The sequence below is a fragment of the Doryrhamphus excisus genome, linkage group LG13 (genome assembly GCF_037039965.1).
Source record: "Doryrhamphus excisus strain RoL-2023G ecotype Guam linkage group LG13, RoL_Dexc_Guam_v1.1, whole genome shotgun sequence".
Taxonomy (NCBI): domain Eukaryota; kingdom Metazoa; phylum Chordata; class Actinopteri; order Syngnathiformes; family Syngnathidae; genus Doryrhamphus; species Doryrhamphus excisus.
The window spans coordinates 7,787,093-7,810,667 of record NC_136369.1 but is presented as its reverse complement, the minus strand read 5'-3'; the positions used below and the strand labels follow the sequence as shown (position 1 = coordinate 7,810,667).

The following is a 23,575-nucleotide window of genomic DNA, read 5'->3' as shown; positions in this document are numbered from 1 at the left end:
GCGATCAGTGGTCATCACTGCATTTTTACATATTATAGCTCTTCATGTTTTTATGTGTCCAATATTAACATTTACTGTGTAAAAATGTGATTAATAATATGTCATGGAAGTACTTTTATTTAAACACGATGAACACCTAATACTATTATGGAAGTACATTCTTCCCTAATTGTTCAGCAGCCCCGTGTCTACAATGTACAGTAGGAGCAGAGACTACTAGAAGAGGAAATGGAAGTGTTTGGTTATAACAGCATGTCACTGATATGGGAACTTAATGGATGTGACTTCTCTATGCCCAAACACTGAAAATAATGCAATATTGTGAGGGTCGATATTGACTGTTGCACCAGAAACAGAACCACTTATGACTGTGATGTCAGTGTGTTGTATTACAAATATCAATGTAACAGGATATAAAAGTCAGAGAGGAATTTTATTTAGTAATACTGTATGTTTATTATGTATTTTGTATATTGATGAGAACTACACTACACGAGAGCTGTTATTAATATTTTAGTTATCTTACCTTAGCTGTATGGGATTGTGTAGGAGTAAACAGGATGTACACACAAAATGCAGTGTCAACATATTTACAGTATATAATAGTAAGGAAATGGAAAACAGTAATCCCTTCTTTATCATGGTTAATTGAGTTCAGACCCGACCATGATAAGTGACTTTCCTCAAAGTAGGATCCTTATATCCTTACTCTCTTTGGCTCTGGGACCCCTGGTTTGCCCGTCCCATTGCACCCCAAAATGTGTGTGTGCGTGTCTGAGTTGTTTTTATGTATATATTTCATTTCATTTTCTACTGCTTAACCTCACGAGGGTCGCGGGGGGTGCTGGAGCCTATCCCAGCTGTCTTTGGGCGAGACGCGGTGTACACCCTGGACTGGTGGCCAGCCAATCACAGGGCACATACATATAGACAAACAACCATTCACACTCACATTCATACCTATGGACAATTTGGAGTCGCCAATTAACCTAGCATGTTTTTGGAATGTGGGAGGAAGCCGGAGTACCCGGAGAAAGCCCACGCATGCACGGGGAGAACATGCAAACTCCACACAGAGATGGCCGAGGGTGGAATTGAACTTGGGTCTCCTAGCTGTGAGACCTACGTGCTAACCACTCGGTCACCATGCAGCCCTATGTGTATATTGTTTGTGGTGTATATTGTGGTTGTCTGGAAGATTTAGAACGTTTTCTGTGTGGGTTATTGTGTGTAGCTACTCTATAGGAGTCCACAACTCAAAACAAAGGGTCTAAAAAATGATACACCAGAAATTAGGGTAGTTCCTACAGCTTAGCACTGAGCAGCTCCACAATGACAGGCTGCCCACTTGTGCGCTGTGCCACATGGGCATAAACTGTCCTAAAAATACACACATAGACATCAAGTGAAGCTATTTCTAGCCTTTCCTGGACAAGCCAGCTAAATGTGTAGATGTCGAGGTGGATTGAGTTACATGAGAAGCGCATAGCACTGCTGCCATGTTTCAGGTCCTCACACTTCTGCCACTCGTGCTCAGACTCAAAAACTTTTCAGAAGAGGACATACACTCGCAATCGAAACGACACAAGGTATAGTCATGTGATCAGTTCTGCATGATAATGTCATAGTATAGTGCCCGCAAGGGTCTCTTTAATTTCAGTAGATATTCAGTAGTGTGCAAACATCTTATGCGGTCATTGTTAATTTTTTTCTGACAAATAAACCACAGGGTAGCGCTGGTATTAAAATTAAGTAAGGCCTGTTTATGCAATTTTTTTCACAGTGAAGGGTCAAAGCTAATTCGCCCTAAATTGCATCAAACAGACATAACTCATATGAATATAAAATATAATGAAACCCTTCTGGAAGAAGGAAGATCTCAATTTGGGCATCTCTGTGTGGAGTTTGCATGTTCTCCCTGCACCCAAAAGCAGCTGGGATAGGCTCCAACATACGAAGAGAAGTATATAAATTGATGAACAAATTAGTGAGTTACTACACTTATTCTAAATTATGAATGGATGGAACTTGTTGCTTGTTGTTGCTGTACATTCTGACAATATCAAATTCAACAGTAGTTCTCATCTTATTTATCAGCATGCTGGCAGTCAAAATGTTCTTTGTCCCCATGGCAGGTTACTTTTACTATTATTTTTATGAAGTATACAGGGCAGGTGAAACAGACTAGTTTATTACATACAATACTTTTCTGTATTACCAGATGGAGATGCTCGATGTGTTGATAATCGGGAGTGGGCCTCACGCCTTGACCCTGGCAACCCTCCTATCCAGCTCAGACTCAGATCTTGGGCAGGAAATAAATCCTACCACATCTTACAAGGAACCTCCAAAATTGGAACTAAAAATGGAAACCCATCACAGACAACACAAAACAAAGAGAAAAGTAACACATGGTACAGTATGCTACTATTAATTACAAGTAGTTTTCCTAAATTGGAAGCAAGGTTATGTGGTTAGCAAGTCCTACAGCTAAGAGATTCTGGAATCAAACCACCTTTTTATTTTTTAGGAGGCCCAACACCGGAGGAGCGTATAGCAAAGTCCACGCTAACAGACGGTGCCATCAAGTCGCCAATCAGTTTCCAGGTAGTTGACACCTATGGAGAGTGGACGTCTTTGTGGAGAAGTCAGTTCATAGCACTCAACATCCCTCACCTGCGCTCACACACACTGGTGCACACAGACCCTGTCAACAAGGTAGAAAGACACAAACCCTGGTATTAACACAAGCAAGGTATAATATCTAACAATTTATTGTGTGTGTTTTTATTCAGAAAGCGTTGCAGGAGTTTGTTTTGAAGCACAATCGTTCAGCAGAACTTCATCGTCTTCCAGACCAGATGTTCATTCTGGATGAGAACGCTTTTTTCAATGACATGCGACTTGGCAAGAAGGATAGAAAACGACTGAACATCAAATCAACACTCAAGAAGAGTGTGTGCTTTAGTCTGCCAGGAGCAAAACTAAGTGCGGATTTCTTTAAAGATCAGGTTGGACTGTAAAATACAATGTGTGCGTGATTGTGTGTGTGTGTGTGTCTTCAGCATGACATGTTGATATGAGAATCAGGTTAATAAACAAAGACGTAAGCATGCAACAGTTTGAACTGCTTTCTGCTTCATTGTGGAATGTGATGACCATTTGATCCTACATTCATTTGTATTACTTGTTATTGTCAAATGGGAACAAATGGAAGGTGTTGGAATTGAACAGCCTTTGTCCTTAAATATTCAGTCACAATACTGAATGGAAAGGTCGTAAAGCATGTGAGACATGCAATAAGTCACTAATTGTGTGTGTGTGTGTGTGTGTGTGTGTGCTTACAGCTTGTTGTGTTCACTGCTGTCATCATAGTGTTGGCCATCATGCAAAAGTACTATGTAATTTTCATTTAGGGTCATAAGTATTTGGACAGTTACAACTACAATTAGGCCGAGTGATTAGCGCGCAGGGCACACAGCTAGGAGACCTGCGTTTGATTCCACCCTCTGCCATCTCTGTGTGGAGTTTGCATGTTCTCCCCGTGCATGCGTGGGTTTTCTCCGGGTACTCCGGTTTCTTCCCACATTCCAAAAACATGCTAGGTTAATTGGTGATTCCAAATTGTCCATAGGTATGAATGTGAGTGTGAATGGTTGTTTGTCTATATGTGCCCTGTGATTGGCTGGCGACCAGTCCAGGGTGTACCCCGCCTCCCACCCGAAGACAGCTGGGATAGACTCCAGCACCCCCGCGACCCTCGTGAGGATAAGCGGTAGAGAATGAATGAATGAATGAATGAATGAATGAATGAATGAATGAATGAATGAATGAATGAATAAATGAACAATCAAGTAAATCCCAACGGTCTAAAACTGCATGAAACTCTACACTTTAACCACCAATTAAATGTGGTGAATAAAGGCAAAATCCTAAAAACCCTCTTACTGTCCAAATACTACTAGGCCAACTAATTAAGAAAACACTTGTTTTACCTGATACTTATGTACAAACAGGTGGCGAGATACAACTTGGACAAGGTGCTTGTAAAGGGAAATGTTACACACATCACTCCTGTGACTGAAGACATGGAAACGACTGCAGAGCATAGGACAGAAGACGGTGAAGTTTTCAGAGTTATTTCCAAAAAAGGAAGTGGAACGAGAAGGGTGAAGCATTTCGAAGTCCAAATTCAAGATGGCGTCATACTAAAAGCTCAACGGGTTGTCATGGCAACAGGCCCTACTCGGGCCCAGATGGCAAACATTCCATTGTGGGTTACAAATATGGAGGAGAATTATCCAGAGGGGCGCTTGCAACACACTGTGCACCTGATGCACTATTTGTCAACTCAGCAAGACACGGATTATGAGGGAGAAGGTCTCCTCAAACAAGGTAAAAATATTGATTTACAATGATGCAACATTTTGTTAAGTCACATATGCAATAATTTACTTTTGCTTGTGTTTTGGTGGCTACATCTTAAAAATATTGCATGCTAATTTGTGTCAAGGCTCGTGTATCGTGTGTGAGGCAGGCCAGAGAGTAATGGTAGTCGGTGGAGGTCTAACCAGTGCTCATGTGGTCTCAATTGCACTACAGCAGGGCGCCAGTCATGTGACATGGGTCATGAGGAAACACCTCCAGGTCCACTGAGATAAATCAATACTGTATATTTTAAACTCTTTTATGACATTTTTATTATCTTTTCAGTTAAAGCAGTTTGATGTGGGGGATGTAGAGGGCCTGGTGGGTCGGTATTCCCACGTGGAGCACGGCATCAAAATGGATGGCCAGGCCCACTTGAGACAGTTCTACAATGAAAGGAGCGTTCACAAACGACTGGCTATGATTCGACAGGCAAGGAAAGGAGGTGCCGTCACCCCAGAAGCTTACATCCACCTCAAGCCTTTTATTTTGAAAGGGCAGGTGGTTGTGAAGTCATACAGTCAGGTAAAAGTGCATGACCACTGTATTGATTGGATTAGAACATGAATTTATCCAAAATGTATGGGTGAGATGTGGAATGGACTAACTTTTAAAGGGTTTGTTTGTATTTTTTGATGTTAAAGAATTGGCATGACATTCCCATCAGCAGTGTAATCCATCAATGGTGACTTACCCCACCCTACCCCATAGGCTTGACCAAGTCTCCATTTGGGGTAGCACGCGAATAGCACTGGTACGAGGTGTGTTTAGCAACATTGCGTCATTTTATTTTATTTTTCTTTGAAAATGGCTGGTCACAAACCACCAGTTGACAGTCACTGATATAGAGAATCTTTGACTAGTCGTAGGTCCTTAGAAACAACAAGTGTTCCTGTCATATAAAGGATCTTCGACAAGTATAAGCAACATGTTTGCATTGAGATTATTTAAGTGAAGAGAGAAGGATATTACTTACTTTTTTAAATTGATCAAGAGACAATGTTCAGAAATCATGTGTGACCAGGTGAATGAAGCCAGCTGGTGCTATAGGAAGCAGGCCTGGAGCTTGTCCCTCAGCAATGGAGAGCACTGGACAGGAGATATGATTTGGTTGGCCACTGGATGTAAACTTGACGTGCAACAAGACCCTTTGCTTTCTGAAGTCATGAAGAAATTCCCTATCCAGGTGAGGCTGGGGTAAACGTGAAGTGCTTGAAGTAATCCTAAAAATGACAACAATGGAAATGTGTTCCCATAAAGGTGCTGGATGGCTGGCCGTGTATTTCCGAGAGTTTACAGTGGGCAGACGGGTGCCCCCTCTACCTGATGGGGCAGTACACAGCTCTTCAAGTAAGGTTTTTGTGTGTAGAAGACTGAATACAATTACTTTACATGACAGATCATTCATGTGCTGTCTTCCTCTTGCACGTCTCCACAGATCGGACCTCATGCAGTAAACCTGGCAGGTGGACAGGCAGCCAGTATGAGAATAGCCAAGGACATCCAGCGTCATCACAACAAAAACACCATAGACGCAACTGAACGGAGTGCAGGGAGATGCACAACTGAAGAATATATTCAACAAATGCAAGGCCTTTTATGGCTCTAACTGCAACAAATATATGTACAAGCATGTTGAGCATTAGGTGGGAGAAGTGACATTGAAGTGGTATAGAAGATGGATGTTAATAAAATCCTAAATATTGCTGGTGATGCAAGGACACTAATGGTGTATCGTAAAAAGCGAAATCCTGCTTTATCCTGCTGTCTCAGTCAGATCTGTCTCAAGCAATTAGCAATGTTTTATGGGGGTTGAACATGTGAAATATGGTGGCAGAGAGTCCACATTTAATAAAACAAAACCAAGCTACAGTATATAATGTAGCAAAACACATTGATGTGTGATATATTTTCTTTTCATGAATGGATTGAGGGCTGCACGGCGGTCGAGTGGTTAGGGCGCAGACCTCACAGCTAGAAGACCAGGGTTCAATTCCACCCTGGGCCATCTCTGTGTGGAGTTTGCATGTTCTCCCCATGCATGCGTGGGTTTTCTCCAGGTTTCCTCCCACATTCCAAAAACATGTTAGGTCTCCAAATTGTCCATAGGCATGAATGTGAGTGTGAATGGTTGTTTGTCGATATGTGCCCTGTGATTGGCTGGCGACCAGTCCAGGGTGTACCCCGCCTCTCACCCAAAGACAGCTGGGATAGGCTCCAGCACCCCCCCAACCCTCGTGAGGAAAAGCGGTAGAAAATAAATGAATGAATGAATTATTGAATTCTCCACCACGGCAAACTCCCACCACAATAATATACTGCCAAACGATACATTTTACATTACCTGTTATTATGTTTGTAAAGGTAAATTCATTGATACTCTGATATTGAATCGCATTACATTGTAAAGGAGTGACTAACGTGTGGCTGCGTGGTATAGAGAATCGCTGAACAGATTCTGTACAGTTATTTGAAATTCCATTAAACCTGCTTTATATGCAGATGCTTTCTTTTTATATTGACAGTCCCTTCTAAGTGGAGGCTAAGGCATTAATTCAGATGAGTCATTTAGCCACGCCCCCAAGAGGAGCTTCCGCATTGTCATCCTCAGCGACTGGACAAACTACTACAACCACACGTTGAAAACAACACAAACAATCATCAGCACCCCTTGTCTCACAACTGTAAAGGTATGTAAAGTGTATCCAAAAACAGACATTATTTCCGTGACTACAAATGTGGACGCTAGTTATATACTGGATATGACTTCGCTTGGGATAATAAGTAATAGTACTGTATAGTAATAAGGACAAGGCAATGTTGAAAGATAAACACGTTTAACGCTTTATGGCTTCCAAATTGACTGACGGTTGATTAACAACCGTATTTTAACAAAAAGCAGTATTTGCTTGCAGCACAGTGATGACGTACGTATCAGCTGACGTCTCGGCTCTTTCGAGCAACGACGAGCCACCAGATTTAATGATTTATTTAGCGTATCATTGTAAATAAATGTGTACTACTATATTTTACTATTTATTACAAATTAAGCTCAGTTACAATGCGCAAAAAGCTTAAATTGAATAGGAAGTCGGTTCTCTGCCCCGCAGTGCATCCTGGGGAATGTATTTTTCCTATAAGGTTGACACATTCTGCCAAAAATGACAGTTTTCTTCTTTTGTTTCAGTGTATTTGGATTTTTTCCATATATAAAGGTTACTTACAAATAATATTTTGTAACTACACAGATATTTTCAGCACAATGAATGTGAGAAAGGTGGAAAAAGCTGTTCTGAGTGTGGAGCAGTCTGAGGGTGTTGGTGCTCGTGTCCGCAGAAGCATTGGTAGAAAGGAGGTATGGCATGTGGCTAGTATGGCTACCTATTTCATTTTTTTTAAAGGGACCTATTGTGCTTTTTCTAATTATCTGACCTATAAATGTAGTTAGAATGTTGTATTCTCATGTTAAACAATGCCAATGTTTCAGATAATGAGGATTACGCATTTGGAAGTGAGACCAGAAGTTTGGGATGGCTCAAAATGCTCAGTTTCAAAAACTGTGGTAAAACTGACCCTTTGTGACGTCACAGAGGGTCGCACTTCCTCATATACAAACTCTCTGACCTCCTCCAAGCTCTGCTTCCTCCGCCCTCCCCCAAGCTCTGCTACTCTGTTTACGAAACAAGCCCAGGCAGAAGTTATTGTATTTGGTCATTCCAAGCAACAGAAAAATATTTTCATCTGTACAGCATTTCACACGCGCTCTCGCCGGGAAAGGTGCCCTCACGTCCGGCTCCTGAGCTCCACCATACCAACGGTGCCTCTGACAAAATGTGTCCCACAATGCGTGCTCTTCCTCGGGCAGGCAAGGTTGCCACACGTCTGGCTTCTCCTGAGTTCCACAGCACCAGCGGTGCTACGTTACCACTATGACATCATAAACTGCAAGTCAGGGGTCTGCAGCCAATAGATCATGAGCTGCCAGTAGCTCCTAAACACTTTTCAATTAGCTCTCCAAAGATTAATTCATTTATTATCAACTCCTATACCCACCATATTAGGGTTTGTTTGTAGTTAAGAAGCACTTTGGGCGTGTGACCAGAGTGGCTGTGGGTGGAATAAATTAAAACAGACCATTTTGGCGGTAAGCACAAATCCAAGGAAATGCAGCTGGAATAGGTGCAGATTCTGGAAGATCTACATATATAGCTTTGTGTGCTGGTTATTGTGTGTAGCTGCTCTATTAGAGTCTACAACTCAATACAAAGGGTTGAAAAATTAGCATAATAGGTCCCCTTTAACAAATATTTCCACTCCAATGTATATTTTAATTTTAATTCTTTGTAAATTACACTCCACAGACAAAGTTTTTGAAAAATGTTTCTTTCAGCTGCAGACCCTGGATCCATTTCTGATGTTGGATGAGTTTCGAGTGAGCAAGCCAGCAGGGTTTCCAGACCACCCTCACAGAGGATTTGAAACGGTGGGAATATTTAAGTTCATACATTTAAAATGGTTTAAATGTATCTTATCAAGTCTCTAAACTCATTTAAAAGAACTTGATTTAATTTGATATCTGGTGCTGTAATGCGGCATACTTCTGCCTTTCATGGTTAAAGGACATCGGTTTGATTCACAGCCAGTGTTGCGTCAGCAAGGCTATCCGGTGATGACTCTCTGTGGTACTGTAGACAGAAAAGAAAATGGAAGGAAAAAGATTTCATTTAAACATTCATTCCTTCATTTTGTATGCTGCTTAATCCTCATTAGGCTCACAGTGATATGCCTACATGTATAATTATATAATTATAACCCTAACCCTAACCCTAACCCTAACCCTAACCCTAACCCAATGGTTGTGTGTGCCAAGCAATAAAGCACATCACACTAAATGTGTTCCATAAGTGCCAAAACCCTAACCTAACCCTACCTCTAACCCTAACCCTAACCCTAACCCTTAACCTAACCCTAATTCTAACCCTAACCCTAACCCTAACTGTAACCCTAACCCTAGCCCTTCTTCTCTGAGGGAGTGGAGTGTTTTTTTGGACGTGGCACACATGTGCCATATATGCGTATATATACGTTATCTGACTTTAGGCGAGAGGCAGGGTCGCCAGTCAATCGCAGGGCACATATACTGTAGACAAACAACATTCATACTTACCAATTAACCTAACATGCATGGCTTTGGACATGTGGGAGTACCTGGAGAAAACCTACATACAGGGAGAACATGCAAACTCCACACAGAGGTGTCCAATGGAGATTCAAACCCAGATCTTCCAGATCTCCTGACTATGTGGCCGACATGTTTGTTTATTTATTTATTTGCTCAGGGCAGTTCATAGTAATGAACGTATGAGCAAAAGCATAACATTAAATATGCCGGAATTAGCTGCAATAGTTACATTTAATCTCTTGTCCTAAGGCAGGTACCATAAAACACATAGATGTTTTTGGAATGTGGAAGGAAACCGGAGTACCTGGCGAAAACCCACGCATGCACGGGGAGAACATGCAAACTCCACACAGAGATGGCCGAGGGTGGAATTGAACCCTGGTCTCCTAGCTGTGAGGTCTGCGCGCTAACCACTTGTCCACCGTGCAGCCCATTCCAAAAACGGTTAATTGGCGACTCCAAATTGTCCATAGGTATGAATGTGAGTGTGAATGGTTGTTTGTCTATATGTGCCCTGTGATTGGCTGGCGACCAGTCCGGGGTGTACACCGCCTCTTGCCCGAAGACAGCTGGGATAGGCTCCAGCATACTAATCAGTGACCAAACTATCGAAGCTGGTATTTACTTTTAAATGCACAAGTTAGAAAAAAGTGACAACAGTTTTGTGCTCTGTAAAGACATCTAGTATATCAATCCAGAAACCAGAAATACATTTTGGAAGTATTTTATTTGGCAGATCTAATCTCCTCGTGTGGGTGTGCGGAACTATTCTGCACTCCCAGCATGCAGCTCTGCAGGTGTGTTTGCTCACACTCAGATGACTTCTGCAATGATACAGCTGTGGTGAAAGATCACAGGCAGCTCGCGGCAGGAAGCTGAGCTCTCCTCCCTCATACAAAGATGTTCCTTATTTATTTCCTGACCCTGAACTCAGAACTTCTCTTCCCGGCCAGCTTGACCACTGGGGTGGACAAAATAAATGTGTACAGTTTATGCATGAATAATAGCTGGAACTCAATATTTCATTTATTGTGGTTAACCCCACACATTTTGCTGTGTGTTACGGTGATGTCCTGTTGTTTCATGGTTGGAAATTTACAAATAAATGGAATTAGACATTGGACCTTTTAGGCTAATTGAGGTAGGTCAGGGTTTTGTATTGCATCATTTTATCAGTTCATTCGTTTTTGTGGCAAACTGTTTCATGTTGAACTTATAAAGCCATAGAAGCAATAAACATTTGGTATAATTTTAGAAATTCATTTAACATATATTTTGGTTACCGAGTGGTTAGTGCGCAGGCCACACAGCCCGGGGACCCGAGTTCGATTCCCCCTTCAGGCATCTCTGTGTGGAGTTTGCATGTTCTCCACGTGCATGCGTGGGTTTTCTCCGGGTACTCCGGTTTCCTCCCACATTCCAAAAACATGCTAGGTTAATTGCCGACTCCAAATTGTCCATAGGTATGAATGTGAGTGTGAATGGGTGTTTGTCTATATGTGCCCTGTGATTGGCTGGCGACCAGTCCAGGGTGTACCACGACTCTCGTCCACAGCTGAGATAGGTTCCAGCACGCCCTCGACCCTATTGAGAATAAGCAGTACAGAAAATAAATGGATATATTTTGGTTATAAATAGGCAACACAAAATTTGATTACATTAGACTGTGTGATGCTCACACAAACACTATATTGCGATACTAAACCCACAGTATTACCCACAGTAGCTACTATTTGTTATTGGGTTTTTTCGCTAGTGATGCAGGATGTTTTATCTCGCTGAGCGCTCTTGTTCTTGCAACTATATTATATATGAGGAAGTTAAGCGTGTTTGCTTCAACATTTTCCATATTGTCTTCTACTTTACTATGTTGTTCCACAAGCAGGTAACATACGTGTTGGAAGGCATCATAGGTCATGAAGACTTCTGTGGACATTCAGGGAGACTCCAACCCGGGGATCTGCAAGTACTTCAAAACTTTTTATTTATGTTTTATTATCTGTTTACAATGCCACATGTCGGTTAGGGACATACTGTATAACATAACATACATTTTTTTCAACTCGCCCCCCCCAAAAAAAACAACCACAGGAGCATTGCAATTTGGACAGTGCCTTAGATTTGGAAACTATCCTTTTGTGTGTGCTTGTCCAGTGGATGACTGCAGGACGGGGTGTGGTTCATGCAGAGATGCCCATGTCTGAGGGTCCCTTGGTGGGTTTGCAGCTATGGGTGAACCTATCCAGGCGGGACAAGATGGTAGAACCAGCCTACCAAGAGCTTCGGAGCTCTGAAATCCCTAAACCATCCCATGGTGGCGTCACTGTGGCAGTGATATCTGGAGAAGCCCTAGGAGCAAATGTATGTTCGTATGTGTGTTGCTAACATTCTGACTTATTTGTTAATATATGTTGTTTTACAGTCTAAGATCTTCACAAGAACACCAACGATGTACCTGCACTTTGTGCTGCAGACAGGAGCTCAGCATGTGCAGCCAGTCCCTTTAGGTAAGTAAGGATAGGTTTCAATTCTTAGACACAGCGAAACCTCAACTTGGACATAATTTGTGTCCTAATTAAGCAATACTGTTGTCTACATTACATTTGTCAATCCACACAAGTATCATATCATTGGAGTTGCACATTACTTACAGACATTTAGTCCCAATGCAGAAGAAGTGTATTACAAAGGATTCTGTAACAAAAAGCATCTGGTATCTTCTGCATTATTCGAATTGCGTGACAAGCTTGACACAATGAATTATTGCGGCCTCTGCATGTCGACAAAAAAGTAACCACCACCCCACTTAAACTTAAAAGACAACTGCACAATCCTTATGTGAAACATGAACACATACTGTATTTCTTTCCCTTTTCTGTACATTATAACGAGAGAAAACAAGTAAGCATGAGCTAGCTAACAATGCACGTCATTGGGTCCTACCTATTTTCACTCACCGTGTCTGGAGTTGCGAATAGACATTTCCCACCACAATCAGTGGGTCTACCTGAGTTCTTAAAACACTGGTAGTCTTTCGAAAAACCCTAAAATGCTAAAACTACTTACCATTCAGAGTCTTCAAGTAACATCTTTTCTTGGGAAACTTCAGATTGTCCAGTGTCTACTTCTGGATCGGAATTGGGATCCAACACATATGGCTGTATGTTAAGTGGACTTTGAAAAAGAAATTAAATTGCCATTTATTATCAACTCCATAAAGTTGGGTTTATAGGACTTTACCAGCTATCCAGAAGTCCTTGTGAGCACTTGGGAGTGTGACCAACCACAGTGGAGTGGGCGTTTTTGGAGGCAGGCTACGGGTGGAATAAATTAAAACAGACCGTTTTTGCAGAAGCATGAAATCCAAAGAAATACAGTTGGAATAGGCACAGATTCTGGAAGATCTAGAAAGGTTTCTGTGCTGGTCATCATGTGTGGCTGTTCTATAGGAGTCCACAACTCAATACAAAGGCCTGAAAAATTAGCATAATAGGTTAAAAACAACTTAGGTAGACACATCGATTGTGGTCAAACAGGCTATTAGCAACTCCAGACATCGGTGAGCTTGTAATTTGAATGCAGGCAAGATGCTAACTGTATGCTCACTCTATAATGCTACACAGACAACCACTTACTTACACAAAATAAACACAGTTAGGACACTGATAAATTGTTGTTTACAGCTTGCGCTTTTGACTGCAAGTAATGTTGGAAAGGCATCAGACTTCAACAACAGTTTGGCAGATAGTCCAGCTGCGCCAAAACAGTTCCTATAATTTTCTCTCCTCCATCTGCAACTGTATGTTAGCAGTTCTTCAAACCTGAACAAATATTTATATTAGCGCTAGCACCATGCTAACACAGTGAAATCAAACCAGTGAAACAATATAGCAGAGCGGGTGGAAGACAACCATGCAGCTTGTATCCGGAATGCCCATGTAAGGAAGTCCAGTTCACTGTGATGTCACAGGGAGCCACTGTTAGAAAAAGCTCTCTGAAACCGAGCGTTCAGAGACAACCCAAACTTCTTTCAGGGCTCACTTCCAAATGTGCAAACCTCATTATCTGGAACTTTGGCATCGTTTAACACGAGAATACAACATTCGATCAACATTTATATAGGTCATAAAAGTCGAAAAGCATCATCGGTTTAAAGGCAGCACATGTTGCATGTTTTATCAATTCTTTGACTATCAAAATAGTCTTTGACTTTGATGATTTTGAGAGAATGATCATTCCATTGTTAGATATCAAAGGTGTACCACATCAATAAATGTACGTATGTTTCACAGGATGGACTGCCTTCATTTACACTCTATCAGGATCCATTCATGCTGGTGAGTTGTATGTTTACATTCACAGTGAGCCTAGTTTTATAGTTGCAGTTTTACAGTAACTAGGATTTCTAGCGCTATGTTATGAAGAAAATGTTTTTTTTTTCATGTGTGATCACTTGTAAGTGATGGACAGGGGAGTTTCATGGTCAAATTTGATCAACAAGTGGGGTTTGTGGCATAGAGATCACTTATGGTGCATGACAAAGCTTAGGAGAGTTTAAAAAAAACAATGAAGGAAAAGTAATACCGTCAAGCTTAAAATAAAACATGAAAACCTAGATTAAGATCAGACACAAATGGCCAATGTTAACATTCTTTGCTTGGATACATGCCATCCCAATCACGCTCTGTCTCCCTCCATTTGCTTCCTGATGGTAAATACTTGATACAAATATTTCTGTGATGTCAGTCCAAACTCCCACATGTCCTACTTTGAAACTTCAGAAATGGCGCTGATGCCCTGCCCACCCCCACCTTGTGTTTAGATTTTCAACGTGACATTTTACCCAGCATCAGCAACTTTTCAGTCATCCTCATTCACATTGATTTTGCCATTAAACAATGACATATGGCGGCAAATACATTATGCATATACATTATGGCTTCATATCAAACATACCGCCTGATAATTTTAACAAAACAATGCTGTACTAGTCTTACCGTTGGACTACAAGAAAAGCTTCCAGCTCATTGAGTTTTGTGTGAGAGGAAACCCTTTTAGACAGGAAGCTTATACACAAAATCTGTTTATTTTTACACAGACATTCTAATTAATCTTCTCACAAAATGTCATAAAGGTTTTACTAGTGACTAGAAAAAAAAATAGAAAATTACAGTCAGATGCATTACTTACCACAACAATGAACATTTGAATTTAGTAAGTTGACTTAGTTCCGGGGGTGTCCAAACACACAAGGCTGCATACTGAATAATCAAATGATGCCAACCCCAAGTGGATATGCAGATGTTTTTTTTTATATTTAAAGGAAAAACAGCCTGAATTTCAGATTTGTTTTATCAGTGACTAAACAAATTATTACTATGAACTTTTTCTACTCACATTTCACTTTTTGCTGTTTTTTTTCATATTCATTCATTTTTTTCTTGCAATATTCTGATTCTATTCTCATTATTTTGACTTTTTCTATACAATGCATGCTGGAGCCTATCCCAGGGAGGTGGGGTACACTGTGGACTGGTCAGCAGCCAATCACAGAGCATATATAGACAAACAACCATTCACACTCACATTCATACCTATGGACAATTTGGAGTCGCCAATTAGCCTAGCATGTTTTTGGAATGTGGGAGGAAACCGGAGTATCCGGAGAAAACCCACATGCAAACTCCACACAGAAATGGCAGACGGTGGAATCGAACTCGGTTACGCACCATGCAGCCTATTTTGTCTTTATTATCATAATTTTTATTATCATAATTTTCCAAAAATTCAACTTTATTCTTTTCAGATTCATCAAATGTCTCCATGTCATGACACGACTTTCTTAATATCTACTCTCTTTATTCTTTTGTGCCTTTTTTCTCTTTAGCTGTATTTTCATTCATAATTATGTTTTTAAAATGTACCAAGGGTCAATAAAACAAATTGCCGTAAATGGCCCCCAATTCAGACTTTGGACACCCCCTGACTTAGTTGTACATATGTGTATGTTAGGTAGTAATGTAATTACTGGACTCTTTTTCAGGCTCTGTTGAGGAGCAGCAGAAGTTTGAGCCTCATCACACCGTGGTGTTTGGAGATGGAGATTGTGTCAGATTTGAAAACAAGGTGATATCACATTATTGCATTTTTAATGTACTTATCCAGTGACAATGAACAGTATCATATTAATATTTGAATGGTGTGTCACTCTATAGATTTGTCTCTAAGCTCACTACGACTACCTCCCTGGCCTTCATTATGTTAAAATTAGCATCATAGTTCTTCTCTTTTGTTGGCTATCTATGAACCACTTTAGGTCTCTGCCTCGGCTGCATCTCTGATGGTCACTGCTATTTGGTGCTATGTGTTGGTTTGCATATGTAAATCTAAACACTATGTGTCCTACTCAATTCACTTCATTTTTCATTCAGGGACCTGAAGTTTGCACTTTTGTGCTGATAGCTGGAGAACCCATCAAAGAGCCTGTGGTTAAACATGGTAAGTTCGTGAACATTATTCTCATGCAGGTAAAAAAAAAAACAACAATATTTAAAGCTTTGTGTTTGCACTTCAGGTCCGTTTGTAATGACCACACACGAAGAAATCAATGAGGCTATCAACGATTACAGAAATGCTATTAACGGCTTTGAACAAGCCTTAAACTGGAGATCAAAGATCAGAGACTGTTGCTGACCACCATTATGTTATTTTTACACTAAACCCTACACTAAACTTGATAGCTGCTTGACATATTTATATAACTTATTTTTTATTTCAAACATATATAATATAGAATGCGTTTTATCGCCTGTTCGACAGCAGCACACAACGTGATGATTCCAACATTTTGCTTCTGTTTGTAGAACGCAAACATTGTAGCAGTGGCATCATTTATACATATTTTAAGGGGACTGAAGCCTTCCTAAAATATTCTATTTATTCTAAATAATTGTAATGTTAATGTTTTCTCTCACATCCTATGCATCTCTTGGGGGCTAAGCCTCCCCTGTCCTTAAAAGCTCATTATGCCTCTTCATTGTCACATTTCTGGATGTTCTTGTTTAGGCCTTTTAAAAAATAAATATGTTGAAATAAATCACTGCAATGTCTACAGATGTATGTGCTTTTGTAGTGAAAAATAATTTGTATTTTGCTGCATGCACATGGTTGATGCCATGACAAAGAAAAACAAACTAATACAGGCATGAAGTATCATTTCTGTGCATTAAAATGTGTTTGTAACACACACCAGCGATTTCAAACATGTATGTGACAAAAAATGTGACAAAAATAAAAAAATAAAAATTTTTTAAATAATACATTTTAAAAAATATATAAAAAAACTTAAACTATATTAGGAAAGCAGGAAGTGAACAAATGTAACAGTTAGTGATTGTAAAAGTGCCAGATGGAGGGGTAGGATTTAGTAAGCTTTGCTTCTTCCTAGGCGGCATGTCGGTCTAGTGGTTAGCGCACAGACCTCACAGCTAGGAGACCAGGGTTCAATTCCACCCTCGACACCCTCTGTGTGGAGTTTGCATGTTCTCTCCGGTTTTCTCCGGGTACTCCGGTTTCCTCCCACGTTCCAAAAAACATGCTAGGTTAATTGGCGACTCTAAATTGTCCATAGGTATGAATGTGAGTGTGAATGGTTGTTTGTCTATATGTGCCCTGTGATTGGCTGGCGACCAGTCCAGGGTGTACCCCGCCTCTCGCCCGAAGACAGCTGGGATAGGCTCCAGCACTCCCCCACGACCCTCGTAAGGAAAAAGCGGTAGAAAATGAATGAATGAATTAATGTTTCTTCCTACTCTGATGCATGTTCAACTGAAATAAAACCATTACCATAAACACAATTGTGGAGTGGCCTTTTAATGTGGCCAGCCTAAGGCACACCTGTGTAATCAGCACGCCGACCCTGTGAGGTGGCCGGATTATCTCTGCAAAGTAGAAGTACTCAATAACACAGATTTGTGAACAATTTTTAGAGAGGTAGGCGTTTTGTGTACATAGAAAAGGTTTTAGATGTTTGAGTTCATTTCATGAAAGATGAGAGCAAAACCAAAAATGTTGTGTTTATACATTTGTCAAGTTTGTAATGGATTCTTTGACACATGCACCATCTACAAAGTTTCATCAGTCAGTGTAGCAGGGTTTTTTTTATTAATAATACTGTTAATTGTACTGTACTTTTCACTTTCTGTCTTATCAGGGGTCACCACATACTGCTAAAGGTCATCTTCCTTTGGGATTCCTAATGAATTGTCCAGTGAGTGTATTTCCTCCAGCATGTTTATTTATTTCAAGCGGGGAGGGGTGTCCCATCTGTGGGACATGGGCGGTGCTGCTTACTTGTTTCCCCTCACATGTAACCGAGGTCTGGATCACATTTAAAACACATGTCAGTGATCTACGCACGTGTGCTTTCACAACTCCAGAGGAAAATACATGACGACTGGATTTTAACTAGCAAGTGAAATGAGATAAGAAGGTGTGAGGATCCGCAGCAGTGGACAAGATTTCGATGTCACTTTCTATTCACAGATAGATGAGAGGGAACAGACTTTTGCTTACTCCATTTGGACAAAAGAGAGAGTGTTGGTAAGAAGCCTTCAAGGGAGTCTTTGATTTTTATGAGGCCATTTTCAGCTACTACCTTGTTGCCTCGTTATTCAAGCGGACACTTGAGGTTCTGCATCAAAGCTTCACAAGTTCGAGGTTCCAAGTTTTAAAGCCCCTACATTTGGCTGGCGGGTGTCTGGGGCTGCTGCGACAGGTTACGTCTGGCGCACACACACACGCACGCACGCACGCAGCGTCCTGTACAGCTGTTAAAGGTTGAGGGTTTATGTAGGACTTACCCCGAGGAGGTCAGCTGGTCTGGCAGTCAGACAGGCAAGACATCTGTGAAAAGAGGACAAGTTCATACTGTACTTCTCAGAGTCAAGAGCTGAGCCGAGGGATGCCGATGAAGATCAAACAGACTCTTTGTAGAACCTCCTGCTTGGTGACTCTGCTGGTGGAGCTCAGCTGGATCAATGGGAGCCTCGGCCTGCACAGAGAGGGAGGAAGTAGAGTAAGTGACATGCATACGTCTGTGGTCTTAGCAAGCTTGTGAACAATTCTGAATTGAATTGAGAATGTCGTTCAAATTCAACTCCAATGAATCTGAAATGAAATTGAATTGTTGTGAACAGACAGTAGCATTGAAATTCAGATTTGATTTGAAGGAATTAAAGTTTTTTTTAATCAAGTTTTACAGTAAAAATCCATATGTGACTGTTTTAGTGTACATATTTCATTGAAATATAATAGTGTGAACCTCATGTAGACACTATATTTTCAATAAACTGTAACTTTGAAATTATGGAAAATGATGGAAAATACTTGATTTCCCAGAATGTTTATCCAAGTATTAAAACCGGGGAGAATTTTGTGTTTCATTTTAGTGTTTGTAAAAATTTTATTAATAAACCTTTGTTGAATGTGACAAATACTCCGTTATTTCTTACTTGGTTAATTTAATTTAAGGAATTGCAATGAATGCAGTTGCACTTCCAGTAATTCCAAATCCACATTTCAATTCAATTTAAATTCCAAATTTTGTACAAACCTCATCCACTTTTTTCATAGATCTGCACTTGTCCAATGTAATAGAGGACATATATATATATATATATATATATATATATATATATATATATATATATTTATATATTTATATACATGTATATACAACAGCATAACATTAAGGAGTGTGGGAGGATACAAAGTGTTAGCAATATTAGCTTAGCTATGCGAGTCACGTTACTAACCTTACCGTCATTTTAGCCGGTTATTATACTTGTCTATTTGCTGAAGAAAATGATCAAACTTTACAGCTCCCGTCTGGAGTGGATTGAAATTTAGCGGAACTCCAGGCTTTATTTTACAATGAGTCGCACGGTGAGTGTGTACACGGGTTATTGTTCGGGTCAGATAGTATCATATTCATGAGGAAGGAAGTTTGTCCTTAAATAAATAAAAACCCAAAACTGCAAATGTGACTGTTTAAGGGCATGGTAAGGTCTCACTCCGATCATGCCGTTGTTCTATGGAACAAACAGAGCAATGTACTGCAACCAATTCACAGAGTGAATCCTTTTCCTGCTTGTTTGGAGGAGAAAGATGAGAAAAAAATACATGCATGCACATGGTAATATACAGAGACCTGCTAAATTGTCAAATTCATTTATTTATTCATTCATTTACTTATCATCCCAGGTGAGGAATAAAAACCTGAAACTTCAAAAATGACCATTTAAACCTAATCATAGATTATGATAATAGACAAGAGCTCACGCTTACAGGTCTTAAATAGGCTGTAGGAACTAGGGATTCCATCCATGTTGTTTTCCTTGATCTCATTATTTGAGTCTCCCAGGCACATGCTGTTTTACTTCCCCCTTTCATAGCTCCCCTTCAAATATCGTCATCACAATCTCTGGAGCTGTTTCTCATTAGCCACTCTCCTCTGGTGGAAGCTGCAAAGTGTAACCCCCTAATTGTTTCTCCTGTAAGTGGCTAAATCCACCAGCACAAACAATGTTTTTTTATTTATGTTATTGTACCTTCACCTTGGTGTTATACTGTCAGCACTATTTTTGAGTTAATAAAAAGATGACAAAAAGTGTTGTGTGCAGGTAATGAAGCAATGGGAGAGGAAGGTGCGCTCAGCCTCCAGCCTTGATGAGTTGCTCAGACTCGCAGACTTCCCCGACTGGAAGTTGTGGAAGTGTCGCATGAGACTGCAGCAGTCTGAGACTCTTTTCTCGCCACCTTTGGTGGGCTCCCACCGCTCCACCCGTTACGCTGCAGAGTCTTACAGCCTGGAGATACTGAAAGGTTGTGCACGACAGCTCATGTCCAGTTTGACTGTGCATGGTTTGTATTTCATTCAATGGTTTGTCTTTTATTCATTGCAGCCATAGATGAGGAGTGGCAGAGGACACAGTGCATGCCCAGAGAGACTTGTGTGGATGTGGCCAAAGAGCTGGGAACGGACCCATCTATGTTCTTCAAGCCACCTTGTGTGTCTGTTCACAGGTTGGTTTAACAAAAAGGTCACATTCACAACATAAACCGGGTATTCGCCGTTAATGTGAAAATACTCAGGTCAAGAAAGTTGAAGGTTGCGGTCAAACATGTCAACACACAAACACAATTTATCACCTCCGAACATGGTACTGATTCTTTTTTGGTGCCATTTGCCCTCGACCTTCAGGGTCCTTCAGGGACAGTCTTTTCATAAGTAAGTTCCTTTTAATGGCGGCAAATTTTTAATGCGCGATTAACGTGCACTCCTCCTGTTTGAACATGCAAACTCCACACAGAGATGGCCAAGGTTGGAATTGAACCCTGGTCTCTGTGTGGAGTTTGCATGTTCTCCCCGTGCATGCGTGGGTTCTCTCCGGGTACTCCGGTTTCCTCCCACATTCCAAAAACATGCTAGGTTAATTGGCGACTCCAAATTGTCCATAGGTATGAATGTGAGTGTGAATGGTTGTTTGTCTATATGTGCCCTGTGATTGGCTGGTGACCAGTCCAGGGTGTACCCCACCTCTTGCCCGAAGACAGCTGGGATAGGCTCCAGCACCCCCGCGACCCTTGTGAGGAAAAGCGGTAGAAAATGAATGAATGTATTTCCATCTGTGATTAATTGTGAGTTAACTATGGGCAAAAAATGCGATTAATCATGATCAAATATTTTCATCGATTGACAGCCCTATTATAGACACATTAGGGCTGTCAATGTTGTACATTGTTAAATCAGATTAACCAGGTTAATTAGTCATGATTAATTACCATTTGCAACAATGTTTGAAATGTGCCCATTTTAACAGAAAGATAAATGAGAGGACATGATTAGTATATACTATTTCATGGTGTTGGTTTCGGATAAAAATTTGTATTTCAACAAAACCTTTCCTCATTTTAGTCATCATAGGTTCGAGATTCTTTCACTAAAAAAAAGCTGACACATTTGTTGTATATGCTCTCCAGAATTTCTCTGTGATGTACGTCTCAACTTGACATGACATCTTCATTTTGGACAGATATTATTTCAGTGATGTGTCTCCCAACTGGCAGATGCAGTGGCTGTTGCAATCAAGAAGGTGTCACGTGCAGAAATACAAGTACAGTACTGGTCAATAAAACTGTAAGTTGGTCACTCCACATTTCTGTACTGTCTTTAGCAGAATAAATCACCCTGCGTCCATTACAGGTCCTTAGTATAATTCCATTCAAGTTTGTACCAGAGCCAGTGCTGATAAAGGTCGCTAATCATACAGAATGTAGATGCATGGAGCCGGCCATTATACGGCGTAACGCTCAGCCTCAAAGTAGCAGTGGGTGAGTCCTAGAACTTGTCAGTTCGTGCTCTGAATTAAATGTACAGTATATGATATGATTGCTGTATGCATCTGGTTTGTTTTGCAGCTGTTCCCTGATTGGACAGCTGTCAGAGGCAGAGGATTCCAGGAGACTTTGTGTCAGTGGGTGGATTTGGGATTGTGCAAGTGACAGATGTATACCTTACCCCTCCAGTAGACCAGGTGAAGGATTGTGTGCTCACTTTTTTGTGGTCATATTGGACCCATCCCAAATAACAAAAATGTATATTATACTGTAGGTTCATGGTGACTCTTGAACTGTCCGTAGGTGTGAATGTGATGTGAATGGTTAGTATGATTGCTATGATTGACTGGTTACCAGGCTGGAGTGTAGAAATTGACACTGCAGTGTCAATCAAAGTCATAATTTATTGATACAGCTCTAGTATTGTCCACCCTCGGCCATCTCTGTGTGGAGTTTGCATGTTCTCCCCGTGCATGCGTGGGTTCTCTCCGGGTACTCCGGTTTCCTCCCACATTCCAAAAACATGCTAGGTTAATTGGTGACTCCAAATTGTCCATAGGTATGAATGTGAGTGTGAATGGTTGTTTGTCTATATGTGTCCTGTGATTGGCTGGCGACCAGTCCAGGGTGTACCCCGCCTCTCTTCCGAAGACAGCTGGGATAGGCTCCAGCACCCCCGCGACCCTCATGAGGAAAAGCGGTAGAAAATGAATGAATGAATGAGCTCTAGTATTGGAATCCATTCTACCAAATGCAGTTCCATAGTATGGAAATTCGATTGCTGACTATGAATAATATTCCCTCCTGCTTAGAGCTCCCAATGACTTCATGGATGCCTGACTGTGAGATTGATGTGGATCACTGTGACTGTATTGCAATACCTGAGCCAACTCCCCAGCTAAGACCCGTCCAGCTCTGTCACCTTAACAGTTCTATCTGTGCACATCGACGTCAACATTTTGACTCTGCATCCTGCAGGTAGGAGACACAAAAAACACTGCAGAGTTTAGCAGTCTGTTTCCGTCACCTCATTCATGTATGTTTTATGTATCTTTTATTGACAGATGCAAGTGGCAGAAGTAGCAGCCCACTGGCAGAATGAATTAGGACAACCTGCACACCAATATTTTTGGAAGCAGAGAATAGAGGCTCATAATTTATTTACAGTACTATTTATGTTAATCACGACAACTAATTAAGATTATATTAACTCAGAGGACCATGTTAATTGATTTTTTTAACATGTTGATTTTATATTCCAATCAATGTACAGTTGTTCTTTGTGCACTGAATATTTAGATTATTAAAAGATTATTTTTGTAATTTAAGTTAATTTAAGTTCACTCAATTTTTACTTGGCATATCCGTTTCCTGCTGTAAAAAAAAAAGTAAACCTCTTGTAATTCACAACAAGCTGAATGTTTTGCAAAGGTGCATAACGGTTACAACAAACGTTATTTGTTATATTTGATTACAGTATACAGTGTTAGTGTACAGGCCTCATAGCTAGGAGACCGGAGTTTGATGCCTCGGTCATATCTGTGTGGAGTTGGCATGTTGTCCCCG

At 40.7% G+C, this 23,575-nt stretch overlaps 3 protein-coding genes across 3 annotated transcripts; all 3 read left to right on the top strand.

The window, feature by feature from the left end:
* The first annotated feature begins 1,552 nt into the window (after positions 1–1,552).
* LOC131139852 (uncharacterized) lies at positions 1,553–6,234 on the top strand. The gene is made up of 11 exons (XM_078795830.1): positions 1,553–1,589; positions 2,222–2,414; positions 2,531–2,718; positions 2,796–3,011; positions 4,017–4,105; positions 4,169–4,380; positions 4,514–4,647; positions 4,714–4,953; positions 5,453–5,614; positions 5,689–5,778; positions 5,867–6,234. The coding sequence occupies exons 2-11, from the start codon at positions 2,222–2,224 to the stop codon at positions 6,035–6,037; spliced, it is 1,695 nt and encodes a 564-aa protein (XP_078651956.1). The 5' UTR covers positions 1,553–1,589; the 3' UTR covers positions 6,038–6,234.
* A 750-nt stretch (positions 6,235–6,984) lies between these two features.
* On the top strand, positions 6,985–17,515 carry pir (pirin). Its single transcript, XM_058089660.2, has 10 exons — positions 6,985–7,118; positions 7,677–7,783; positions 8,819–8,911; positions 11,496–11,576; positions 11,765–11,971; positions 12,033–12,117; positions 13,903–13,947; positions 15,654–15,736; positions 16,042–16,108; positions 16,185–17,515. Exons 2-10 carry the CDS (start codon positions 7,691–7,693, stop codon positions 16,301–16,303), a joined length of 873 nt encoding a protein of 290 aa, XP_057945643.2. The 5' UTR covers positions 6,985–7,118; positions 7,677–7,690; the 3' UTR covers positions 16,304–17,515.
* A 189-nt stretch (positions 17,516–17,704) lies between these two features.
* On the top strand, positions 17,705–23,331 carry vegfd (vascular endothelial growth factor D). Its single transcript, XM_058089659.2, has 8 exons — positions 17,705–18,686; positions 20,293–20,494; positions 20,575–20,695; positions 21,740–21,809; positions 21,876–22,003; positions 22,091–22,206; positions 22,822–22,987; positions 23,074–23,331. The coding sequence occupies exons 1-8, from the start codon at positions 18,573–18,575 to the stop codon at positions 23,090–23,092; spliced, it is 936 nt and encodes a 311-aa protein (XP_057945642.2). The 5' UTR covers positions 17,705–18,572; the 3' UTR covers positions 23,093–23,331.
* Positions 23,332–23,575: the final 244 nt, after the last annotated feature.

Excerpts from the sequence above, each read along its gene's own strand:
- LOC131139852 (XM_078795830.1), top strand. The coding sequence starts at position 2,222 with ATGGAGATGCTCGATGTGTTGATAATCGGGAGTGGGCCTCACGCCTTG. Across the intron at positions 4,381-4,513 it reads CACGGATTATGAGGGAGAAG|GCTCGTGTATCGTGTGTGAG; the intron begins GTCTCCTCAAAC and ends ATTTGTGTCAAG. Across the intron at positions 4,954-5,452 it reads TTGTGAAGTCATACAGTCAG|GTGAATGAAGCCAGCTGGTG; the intron begins GTAAAAGTGCAT and ends ATGTGTGACCAG.
- pir (XM_058089660.2), top strand. The coding sequence starts at position 7,691 with ATGAATGTGAGAAAGGTGGAAAAAGCTGTTCTGAGTGTGGAGCAGTCT. Across the intron at positions 12,118-13,902 it reads TGTGCAGCCAGTCCCTTTAG|GATGGACTGCCTTCATTTAC; the intron begins GTAAGTAAGGAT and ends TATGTTTCACAG. Across the intron at positions 15,737-16,041 it reads GTGTCAGATTTGAAAACAAG|GGACCTGAAGTTTGCACTTT; the intron begins GTGATATCACAT and ends TTTTTCATTCAG.
- vegfd (XM_058089659.2), top strand. The coding sequence starts at position 18,573 with ATGCCGATGAAGATCAAACAGACTCTTTGTAGAACCTCCTGCTTGGTG. Across the intron at positions 21,810-21,875 it reads CAGTACTGGTCAATAAAACT|GTCCTTAGTATAATTCCATT; the intron begins GTAAGTTGGTCA and ends CGTCCATTACAG. Across the intron at positions 22,207-22,821 it reads TTACCCCTCCAGTAGACCAG|AGCTCCCAATGACTTCATGG; the intron begins GTGAAGGATTGT and ends CCTCCTGCTTAG.